Source organism: Arctopsyche grandis, chromosome 2 (assembly GCF_051622035.1).
Source record: "Arctopsyche grandis isolate Sample6627 chromosome 2, ASM5162203v2, whole genome shotgun sequence".
NCBI classification, from domain to species: domain Eukaryota; kingdom Metazoa; phylum Arthropoda; class Insecta; order Trichoptera; family Hydropsychidae; genus Arctopsyche; species Arctopsyche grandis.
The window spans coordinates 27,971,690-27,984,436 of record NC_135356.1 but is presented as its reverse complement, the minus strand read 5'-3'; the positions used below and the strand labels follow the sequence as shown (position 1 = coordinate 27,984,436).

General features: G+C 36.4%; 1 protein-coding gene across 1 annotated transcript in view; it reads left to right on the top strand.

Moving 5' to 3' along the window:
- Positions 1-9,783, top strand: part of Egfr (epidermal growth factor receptor) — a 47,340-nt gene extending 37,557 nt beyond the window's left edge. Inside the window, exons 3-6 of the mRNA XM_077446075.1 lie at positions 1,444-2,847; positions 3,101-3,233; positions 3,310-5,152; positions 6,102-9,783. Of these exons, the coding sequence (XP_077302201.1) occupies positions 1,444-2,847; positions 3,101-3,233; positions 3,310-5,152; positions 6,102-6,959 (4,238 nt within the window). The 3' untranslated portion in view covers positions 6,960-9,783. The remainder of the gene's footprint in view (positions 1-1,443; positions 2,848-3,100; positions 3,234-3,309; positions 5,153-6,101) is intronic.
- Positions 9,784-12,747: the final 2,964 nt, after the last annotated feature.

The following is a 12,747-nucleotide window of genomic DNA, read 5'->3' as shown; positions in this document are numbered from 1 at the left end:
TCGGATTATCGCCGTTTGAGTCACGTCGATACTTTTTTATGTCGCGTTTATTTTTTACCTCAGCTTCTTTTTTGCACTTTTATGTACGTATGTATGTATGTATATGTACGTATGTATGTATGTATATGCACATCGTGATTTCGCACCTTCAAACCTAAGCCGAAAGCTATAAATCGAATCGTTCGCGAAAAGCTTTACGATGTTCGTCCTACGTGTGTGCACATCGCGAGATTAATTTCAATCGCTAATTTGATGGAATTAAACGCGCTATTGGTAAATTAGTCAATTATTTTTTATTGTCTAGGAGCCTACGCCCGTTTCGAGAATCGCTGATCGTTTTACGATTGCCGATTCCTTATTTAGTTGTAGGCTGATCTCGGAATACATTAGAAGGCGACAACGATCTACTACTATGTATAATGAATTCTTGAACATTTCGCTCATTCATAAAAATATATTACGTATGTATGAATTCAACTTGACGTGAATACATTTGTACGTAGGGGAAATTTATTCCATGTTTAATGATGGACGTGTAGAGGGGGCATATTATTTTTCGAATGTGGTACTTTTGGTACCTGAAGAGCGGAATTCTCGCGTGAGAATAAAATAGCCCAAAATAAGAGTGCATCGAGAGAATAAAGCCAAGGTGATGTGGGTACATCGAAAGAATGACGAGACGAATATAAAAAAAAGGAACAATCGAGAGTTGTTGCTCACGAACAGGTATACCTGAGTGTGTCGAGACACAAAAGTTAAGTGGACAAACCGATGGCTGTGTTCTGATAAGGTTCTCTTAAAGGTGAAAACTAACGTACAACGTTTCAAAAATTGCTCTTAGTGTTAATTACTTTTCTTCATACTACTTATGTATTTATATTTCAAATTTATATACATATTTTTTTTATATTTATTACATATAAATGTGTATACGTTGGGTTTCGCGCTTACTCTTGCGTTCGGCTTTCCAATGTACACACGCTTGCATTAAACTTGGGTGGTTAGATTTTAAAATTTTAGTGCGAAACTACATCCAAAACGCGTTTGAGTCTTCAATCCAAAACTGCATTATAAGTAATAACATTTTTATTGTAATCCTAAACTTTATATATGCAAATAAAAATTTATTAGTGATTTCAAGTTCTACTGACCTTTAGTATTGTGTGTTGAATTTCTCACTTTGACATTTCGCGCTTTTATCAATAAATACATACAACGCAAACTATAAGACAACTTCTTATATAAAAAGGTAAATATCATTATAACATATTTATATTAAAATAACTAATAATTTTTGCAATATTGTATTTTATTTTAGATGGAGAAAAGATCTAGATCAACAATTTGTTTCACGTGTGCTTTTTTTTCTTACTCGTTTCGTGGGCATGTGGAGTGTGGAATTGAGAATGTTTTTATTAATTATTCGTTTTTATCGTTTTTCAGTATGCATTGGCACAAATGGCCGGATGTCGGTGCCATCGAATCGGGACCATCACTATAGGAATCTGCGCGATCGATTCACCAACTGCACATACGTGGACGGCAACCTGGAGCTGACCTGGCTCCAGAATGGAAGCCTGGACCTGTCCTTCTTGCAGTACATCCGAGAAGTCACCGGCTATGTGTTGATATCGCACGTGGACGTGCGACGCATCATCCTGCCTCGGCTTCAGATCATCAGAGGCAGGACCCTGTTCAAGTTGAATGTGCGCGATGAAGAGTTCGCCCTTATGGTCACCTTATCTGGTGCTTTCACCCTGGAACTGCCCGCTTTGCGGGACGTCCTAGCAGGAAGTGTAGGGATCTATCAAAATTATAACATGTGCCACGTGAAGACCATCAATTGGGACGAGATCATAACTGGCCCTAAAGCTACTTACGTTTACGTGTACAATTTCACATCTGCTGAAAGGGAGTGTCCACCTTGTGACAAGAGCTGCGAGGCTGGATGCTGGGGAGAAGGATCTGATAACTGTCAGAAGTTCTCCAAGACCAACTGCAGTCCCCAGTGTTATCAAGGCAGATGTTTCGGATCGAATCCTCGAGAGTGTTGCCATTTATTCTGTGCTGGTGGCTGCACTGGACCTAAACAGAGTGATTGCTTAGCTTGCAGGAACTTCTACGACGATGGTCTCTGTACCCAAGAGTGTCCCCCTATGCAAACTTACAATCCTACGACGTACTCTTGGGAAGCTAACGCCAACGGTAAATACGCATACGGTGCCACCTGTGTACGCAACTGTCCCGAACATCTTTTGAAAGACAACGGAGCTTGCGTCAGAGCTTGCCCACCTAAGAAAACAGCAGTCGCCGGAGAGTGTATGCCATGCGATGGACCTTGTCCCAAATCGTGCGTCGGAGCAAAGTCAGTCCACTCTGGAAACATCGACAGCTTCAAAGACTGCACCATCATCGACGGATCTCTCGAAATACTGGAACAATCGTTCAGCGGCTTCCAACACGTGTACAACAACTTCACATTTGGACAGCGGTATCAAGAGATGCATCCGGATCGTTTGGAAGTCTTCAGCACCCTCAAAGAAGTCACAGGCTACATCAACATCCAAGGACATCACGAAAAGTTTACAAACTTGTCATACTTCCGCAATTTAGAAGTGATTGGAGGAAGGCAGCTAACAACGGATAACTTCTTCGCTTCTCTATACATAGTCAAAACGGCCCTGGTTTCCTTAGAGATGAAGTCGCTGAAGAAGATCAGCTCGGGAGCCGTCGTCATATTGGAGAACAAGAATTTGTGCTTCGTCAAGGACATAGATTGGAAGAAGATTCAAAGGTCTATCGAACACGAGAACGTATTGCAAAACAACAGAGATGCCAAAGAGTGCAGTAAGTTAAATTCCGATTTGTACCTTGTGTATATGTAATTATAGCGCGATAGCTTATTTATATATTGCGAATCATCATTACACATCACACAAACACAACATTTATTTATTTACTGAGCGATTGATTTGCTAATTGCGTAACAGCGTTTTATTTTCAGCACTGTGTGTACATATATGTATTTGAAGCGAAATGTTTAATGAATTGAATTATGATTAGTTTTCAATTTAAAGATTTGTATTTTTCCTCCCAACAGAAGAACTAGGGCTTGTATGTGATCCACAGTGCACGTCTGATGGTTGTTGGGGTTCTGGTCCCAATCAATGTTTAGCCTGTAGAAACTTCAAATTCGGCGATACTTGTTTAGAAAATTGTGACTCTCACACTGGGTATGATACTCATTTTGTCATTTATGATATCATTCCAATGTTATAATTGTTAATTGTTGTCAAACTTCTGCTTCAGAATGTACAAAGCCGGGGCGAAGCTGTGTCTGCCGTGTCATCCGGAATGCGCTTCTACGTGCAACGGTCCCCGACAAGATCACTGCACCGAGTGCAAGAATGCTCGCGACGGTCCATTCTGCGTCACCGAATGTCCTATCAGAAAGTACAAATCGATGCGTGGCGAGTGTTCACTCTGTCATGAAAATTGCGTCGGTGGTTGTCTCGGACCATACAACACCATTGGCTCCAACGGGTGCAACTCGTGCGAAAAGGCTGTGATTAACGGAGACGTGACGGTGGACAGATGCTTACAGAAGAACGAATCTTGCCCTGACGGTTACTATTACGAATGGGTGGGTCCTCAAGAGCAGGGACCGTTGAAACCTCTAGCTGGGAAAGCCATATGCAGAAAGTGTCATCCGAGGTGTAAGAAGTGCACTGGCTACGGCTTCCACGAACAAGTTTGTCAAGAGTGCACTAAGTTCAAAAGAGGCGAACAGTGCGAAGACGAATGTCCTGCAGATCATTATGCAGATGAAAACACTCAAATATGTGTACCTTGCCATGCCGAGTGCCGCGGTTGCTACGGTCCAGATCCATCTGACTGTATGAAATGCAGAAATTTGATGATCTTTATGAGTGGACAACCGACTTTTGACAACTCTTCCTCGTTCAACTGTACTGCTGATTGTCCTGAAAGCCTACCGCACAAAATTTTCCCGAATGTAATATCTTTCGAACCGTACTGTTGGGCCGAACCGGCAGGCCCCTTCCGTTTGATCGACGCTGCTGGATCTTCCACGGTGCTGATTGTATCGGCTATAATCCTAGCACTATTTATTCTAACCGGTGCAGTCTTGGTGATCTATTTCTGGCATCAAAAAGTCAAAGCTAAAAAGGAAGCCGTCAAAATGACAAAGGTGCTAACGGGCTGTGAAGACAACGAACCGCTGCGGCCAAGTAATGTAAAGCCAAATCTTGCCAAGTTGAATATAGTGAAGGAAGTAGAGTTGAGGAAAGGTGGCATCCTAGGATTCGGCGCATTCGGAAAGGTCTTCAAAGGAGTATGGGTGCCAGAAGGTGAAAACGTCAAAATACCGGTGGCTATTAAAGTTTTGCGCGAAGAAACCGGAGCAAATACCAGCAAGGAGTTCTTGGACGAAGCCTACATAATGGCCAGCGTTGACCATCCAAATCTGCTTCAACTACTAGCTGTCTGCTTGACCCAAGAGATGATGCTGATCACCCAACTAATGCCTCTGGGATGTTTGCTCGACTATGTACGAAGCCATAAAGAAAAGATCGGCTCTAAAGCTCTGCTGAACTGGTGCACGCAGATAGCTAAAGGCATGTCATACTTGGAAGACAAGCGACTAGTTCATCGTGATTTGGCCGCTCGCAACGTGCTAGTTCAAACTCCAAACTGCATAAAGATCACCGACTTTGGTTTGGCTAAGCTCTTAGACATCAACGAAGACGAATACAAAGCAGCTGGAGGTAAAATGCCCATCAAATGGCTGGCCCTTGAGTGCATACAACACAGGATATTCACACACAAGAGTGACGTTTGGGCTTTCGGTGTGACTGTTTGGGAATTGTTGACTTACGGTGGCAGACCTTACGAGAACATATCAGCTAGAGATGTTCCCGAACTGATCGAGAACGGTTTGAAACTACCCCAGCCGAGTATTTGCAGTTTGGATATATACTGTATCATGGTCTCTTGTTGGATGCTAGACGCCGAAAGCAGACCTAGTTTTGTTAAATTGGCTATAAAGTTTGCTGAAATGGCTAGAGATCCCGGCAGATACTTGGTCATTCAAGGCGATAAGTTCATGAGACTCCCATCATACTCTCAACAGGTGATTATAATATTATTTTTATTTCATTTAAATAAGTTCGCTTTTTTCTGACCATATTTTCATATTAAATATATATGTAACTGAAAGGTTAATGGCTTATTTTTATATATGTATTTACTTATACATAAAATTTTAGTGAGAGATGTTGTGCATATATAAATTCGTATATAATTAATATTTGAAAAATTATGACATAAGACCGTTCAAGTACAAATGTATGCATTTCTCTTAATTGCAAGCGAACTTTTTGAATACCATATTATTGCTTATTGATACAATTATACAGGTGATTCATATGAATAGAGCGAAATTTTAGATTTAGTTAGATGTTTTAATTCATACACTTGTTGTCAAATTAAAGATTTATTTATTAACTACATATAATGCTGTTCATGATTGCGTTTGAACACTAATTCCATGTGCTAAATTATCATTATTAATTCGAAGATGTGTTGAACAGTACTAATATGAGTGGTAGTATAATTTTTTCACCGAAAGTATATCATTTGCTCTATTTTTAAATCGTTATGTGCTGTTAAATGTTATATAATATGAATAATTCAATAATGTATATGAAAGAAAGTTATGTACATATAATATAGAATATGTTGCCTTTCTTTTTGCATATTTTAATTTTTCATCGTGCTTTCATGTGTATCGCGGGACCGAATTGAAAAATCATCGGTATATTAATGATGTTATAACTCAATGTAATATATTCTTTATCATTGCAATTTCAAAGCAATGTCTATAATTTTTAAATTTACTATACAATATGTTGGAATGTTCAATTAAAAGCAAATTAGTATTTAATAAAAATTATTCAAAATAATAATTAAAATTTGTATGGTTAGTTTTGAGGCATATATTCAAATAATTTTATTAATGATTTACATATGTATAGTATTATAAAGTTTTATAATAAAAAATGCATTTATTTGAATTTCAGGATGAGAAAGAGATGGTCCGAAGTCTTTCCTCCGGAGTTGACGGACCCGAATCATTAGTTGAAGCCGAAGAATATTTGCAACCTTCGATCCCTGACAGCAGCAGACCGTCAGCAGGTTCCATGTCGATGGAACATCAACACTCCTTCATGAATCCAGGCTCTTCGAACACGTGGCGGCAAAACACCACCGCATCCGTCACCGACTCAGTCCTCCAAGACAACATATCCATGAGATGTTCGTATACCGAAATAAAGTGCTGCAGCCCGAACGATTCTCGGCAATACTATAACTGCGACCACATGAACTCGGACAGCTCCAGCTCTAAATATACCACCATACAAATACAACCGGGCGATCCGGATGCGACCAGCGCCGAGGAAATAGAGCTGACGACGAGGATGAAGGAAGCGCAACTTGGAAATTTGAAGATAGACCTACCCGTCGACGAGGACGACTACCTGATGCCGTTCCCGCAGCCGGGTCAAAACAACACATCCTACATTGACCTGATCGGTGATTCCAACAGCAGAGACGGGTCCGTGAAGTCGCCCAGCTTCTCAAAGTACCCCGACTTCCTGCCAAAAAGCAAAAAAGGACTCGACAACCCTGAATACTTGCTCACGTCCACCGAGAACATCAACGCTTTAGACGTTGAACCGTCTATACCAAAGATAACAGAAGAAGGCGATCCCGTGGCTCAGTCTTCGATCTCCGAGGACACGGCACCTATTGAAGTGCCGCCGGTACCTTTCGTCGCTCAAAAGTCTGTCGAGGAAGAGTCCATATCGGACCACGAGTACTACAACGACCTGCAGAGGGAGCTTCAGCCGTTGCGACGAAACGAGACTGCCGTGTGAATGAATGTCCTTTAGATTGTGATGTGTCTAAGTTTTAATTTTTATTTCGACTAAAAGGTTTTCGAATGTATAACAACCAAATTTAATTTGAACTTTTGCATATGCATGTACAAATTATAAACTGATAAAAATCTATTGTTTTTACAATGAAAATATATCGGAAGATTATTTTTCAAAATATATTGACAGATGTTTGTATAAAAATGACCTTTGTAATTACGTCTAATTAGTGCATGTCTGTGTTTAGACTTTCACCCATGTGTGTGTGTGTGTATGTATGTATTTAGAAAATGTGTGCCATTCAAATTGGTATAAATTTGTGATTATTCTCAATTACACTTTCCAAGTGAGGTTTGAATGAATGTATGTTGGTAAAAAAAAACCCTATGAATTATGTAATATTAGATTAGTTTAGTTGTACAATACTTGTATTATTTCACCATTTTTTTGTACAAATACTCTTATGTAATGTGGTGTGTTCGTTGAGTCCTCGCGTACATTTGATGTATAAATAAAAAACAATACATTCGACATGAATTATGAATTCAACACAGACCGAATTAAAAATAAACGATTGAGACTTAGCGTGCCCCCTCCCTGTATTTAATTTAACATTATATAAGCTTTGAATATATAAAAAGGTTTCTTTGAACTCATACGTGCCAAAAAAATGTATATATTCAAATTTATGAAACATTTCAATTCCAAGGATAGTATTCAAATGAAATTATGTAAAATTCCAAATTAATATTAAACAGCAATATGATTTCAATTCTATGTATGTATGTATATTTCGTTTTTATGACATTTTTGAGATCAAAATATCAAATATTGTTAAATTTATAGCTAACGCTCTGATGTTACTTATTTAAGGCATTGATTTTCAAATGTGTCAGATTGTACTTAAATTACAACTAAAAATGCTTATTATATATGTATATGTGTTATATGTCGTAGTTTGTCAAATGTCAATGTTAAATGTTGTCAATGTGATTCTAAATGTTAGCATCAAGTAGTAGATCGTCATCTCCGAATTGCTCTTTCGCATTTCAGCTTTATTTATTTTGATTATAATGGAATGCATTTGGTAGTTTGGGTTCACATTTTCGATGTAAGCGTTTTATCGCGGCGACGTGGGTGGTTCAGATCTTTATAGGCATTTTGAGATCATTGTCTGATCTCTTGGTAATATTTTTGTATTTATATATATATGTATATATGCAGAGATTCTCAAATTTATTACTTGTTAATATTTCATCTGAATTACTTTTCAATTTGTAATTTTGATCAATATTTTATGTTTGTATATGTAGCTTAGCCGTTTGTTCGATGTGTAGTTTGTGTTATTTCAATGTTGTTACCTGAATCAATTTAATAATTATTATCCTTTTTTTTTTAAAATCCATCTTAACCGACTATTAACTAATTGAATACATTATTGTTTTTATAAAAAAAATATATAAATCAAAATTATTCAACTTAAAAAAGTACAATATCGCAAAATTGGAATTACATATATATTTTTTTGAGTTTTTGTATTTATGAAATTAAGCCAGCCATCAGAAATTGCCTTTCGATATAATCTTAGGTTTTTGGGGCTGTGATGTCTAACTTATGCGATTGAAGAAAAATCTGCTAAAATAAAAATATTCAAATAAGTGTATTTTTTTGTCTAAAACACTATAGTGATATGTAATTAATATAATTTTTACGGTCGTTTCATGTAAATTCAAAAACTTAAAATGATCTTGCATATTTATTTATTTTCATTATTTTTACTATTATTATATTTGTTAATATATAATGTACATGTAATTATTGCCATAAAAGGTAAGGTAACTTTAGTATTAAGTATGACTGTTTTTACATTTTGTGATTTATGTTATATTGTTGAAAAGTTTCAGAACAAACTTATTCAGTGTTGTACACATTGCAAATTTATATATTATATTTATAAATGCATATACAGAAATCAATCTGGAAATATGTAATTACTGGGTCGATCAATTTTGACCTAAGTATACCTATATAAATATTTTTTTTGTATATAGTAGTTAATAGTGGAGTCTATTTCATGTATATTTTTTTTTATTTTAATTTTAGTTAGTATTTTCGTGTTTTTTTTTTTTTTTTTATAAATGGAGTCTTCCTATCATTTTACCAGTGCATTAATCATTTCGAAATCAAATCAATTCATCGCAACGTAAATTTTTCTATTAGTTTTTAATTATAAAATGATTCAACCCAATTTATGTTTAAAATATATACATATTTAAAAATACAATTTATATATACATATTAGTCAGAAATTTTGATAATAGTCGATTTAAAAAAAATATTTTTAATAAAGCACTTTAAAATGCCTCATTTATCTATAATCTCAAACGAAATATTAAAAAATCGCAATCCATTATTTATATTATTTTTTTGCAGAGCATCCACTTCTGTGCCATTTAAATAAGATTTTAATTTTATGACCTTTCCTAATTTAATATATGTATATTAGAATGTCTACGAATTTAAACGAAAGTTGAGCCACAAATTTCTGTATATATGTTGATATTTTAGGTCACATTACGTTTAAAATTCAATGATAATTGAATACATTTACAGGAGGATGTATGTGTGAAAAATATTATATATGTATATTAGTACTTGAATTATTTATACAAATTTTATAAGTTGCAATACACGAAAAATGATTGAACTACCTACGTAGTTGCTCATACGTACACATCTTAGCTTGCTTTATCTGTTGTTCTAAATGTCTAATAGTATCAATGTGTGTACCTTCAAATTTAAAAATAAATTGCTTGTGAAATGTATACCTGCATTTTTGTTTATATCATTTTATGTAATATACAGCAAAGATTGGTGAGAAGTACATATGACACGGAGAGAGAGTGAAGGGTTGAAGTGGCATTGGGCGGGTCAAGTAGATATAAGAACAGACGAACACACTGCTCAAATGGTACCCAAGAGATTGCAAAAGGTTGCAAGAAAGGCTACAGGGGAGATGGCTGGATGAAATTAGAGAAATGTGTGGGATGAGATGGATGAGAGTTGCCTAAAACAAATGGAAACGTGTCGGAGAGGCCTTCATTCAGCAAGACAGTGAATGGCTGAAAATGATTTGACACCAAAGCCTTCAAATATGTATTAAAAGGGCTGTACACCCGAAACGTTAATTTTGTTGCCGTTCCTTTCTTCGATATATGTATTGATTGTATGTATATATTGAGTGAATGCGACAATATATATCAATATATATATTGAGTGAATGCGACAGTTTCGCTTCGACCAGATAATACGTATTTTAAATCGACAAAATCGAGGTTTCGCATTCTCCTATTTTCTCCTCCAAAACTGGACTAATTTTTAAAAAAATTTCATCATCGGTATGAGAAAGATATTTTCTGTGCAACTATGCGCGTATTTTTTTTTAAATCGACCGTTAAATAAGCACGCTGGACTCTTTTCGTGGGTGTTAAAAAGAAGCGATTTTATAGATGTTTGGCGGCTCCTAGCTCCTAATAAAAAATAACTAATCAAAAAAATAAAACGATAGATGCATCCCAAAGGTGGATATCCATAACATATTAAAAATAATTTCTCTAGTGCCATAGTTGAGGAAGGGAGAAGTGTAATACGTTTGTATGGACAAGGCGCTGGTGTCCAGCCCTCTTAATTAAAAAACAGAAACAAATAGTATGACAATATTTTTTTAAAACAACAACACCAAAAAAGTCTTAGCATATTTATTTATCCACTAGTGGTTTTACCCGGCTTCGCTCGGTATTTGTAATATAAACCGCTTAAACCGGTCTCCGTCACTGGCGCGAATGTGAAACGCCCGAAAACGCAAATATCGGAAGGCAAAGATCGAAAATCAAAAGATCTTAAGTCGAAAGATCAAAAAAAAAGGGTGAATGTCAAACGGTACATACTCACTTAACTTGCGCGAGCAGGATACAACAGGAACAAGAGGAACAGGATTTTCCTCCCGTATTAATGTGCGCGCGCAGAATACGGGAAGAAAAGCCTGTTCCTCTTGTTCCTCTTGTTCCTGTTGCATCCTGCTCGCGCAAATTAAGTGAGTATGTACGTGAGTGTGTACCGTTTACCATGCACCCTTTTTTTATCTTTCGATTTTCGATCTTTGCCTTCTGATATTTGCGTTTTCGGGCGTTTCACATTCGGGCCCATGAGGTAGACCCCGCTTAAACATAGCTAATCTAATAGTAAACATTTTATTAAATTTATTCGAATAGTTTTATTTCATTTAAATTTATTTTAATATTAATTTGTTCGATGACATACAAAGTCTCTTTCGAAATTATATATTAAGCCCGACTGTAGGTGCGCCACTACAGGTTGCCCAAGGCGACACCTATGATCAAACTTTTGTACATAAGTACCAAATACCATCATTGCTTATAATGATTATACACAAAATATGAGTTGAAAACACTGCGACAACCCCTGCCCCTCAACTTTTCCACTGCAGAAGCCGCTATAGCAGTCCGTCATATGTAAACGTTCCTATTTCCAATTTATCGAGCCAAACTAAGGAGATTGCAGTGCGCTTCAACATTGCTGCTGCTTCACTCAATTCAACCAGGAAGGTCTAGTGTTCCAACCATTGATGTATAATACACTAGATCCGCCCTCACGTGTTATACTTGTCTCCCTTTTGGCGCATGCAAAATACATGGCGCATGCACAGTTTCTCTTAGTAGGTAGGTAGGTGCCGCTGCGTCGTAGGGAAAAAAACCCAACTTCCCCGGTAGTTAAACCCCCCGCACCCCTCAGTTAGTGAAGACAAGATCTCCGACCAAAATAACACGTCTGGGCCCATCTAGTGTATTATACATCAATGGTTCCAACCAGTGGCGGACTGGGACTGAAATTAGTGCATGCCAGGAGTCAAAGGGGCCCCCCCAAGGTTAAAAAAATTTGTCCCCCCCCCCCATATAACAAAATTTTCTTTTCAAAAATGGGAATAAACAAATTTAGGTACAAGAAAAATGGCAAAAGCAAAATGGTCCATAAATTACATTGTATATTTCGTTTTAACTCTTGTCCTAGGTAAATAGAATGCATCATAAAAGAATGCGGCATAAAAGCGGCTTTTACTTTCGGTAGAAAACACTTAGGGACGTCATTTCAGCTTTTTCTTGAGGGGGCAGGCAAAGATTGGTCAAATTGAATTTTTTTTTCAAAAAATCTTTTTTATATCGGAATAAAAATGGAAAATATTCTTTCCATAAACCTTATTGAGTTATAAAATATGAAAAAATAAGGTTATTTTTAAAAAAATATTTATAAAAAAATATTATGTAGAAAGCGAAAAAAGCGCCGCAGGCGAAAAATTTTTTCCAATAATCTACACATGATCAACAAAAATCGACCATCTAACTGAGTCACTAAAAAACTAATTTCTACCGAAAATTTCTAACTAAAAATCTTAATTTCTACCGAATATCTTTTCACTTTATCTATGTACATATGTACGTAATAACAATAGATAAAGTTTTGTGATCATGCGAAAATTTGAACCAGAATCGATCACTGATCACGTTAATATACGAACTTTCGGAAAAATAAACGTTACACATCTGTTTTTGAGACAAAATAAAGTAAAGGGGACCTTTCTCACGATTCGCTCTATAGGATGAACAATTTCTAAGAATTTTACCCAAGGCATACCACTTAAAAACCAAAATACACTTGTTTCGAAATAATAAAATCTTTTTTTTTCAAAACACATAGCAGCGATTATTTTATT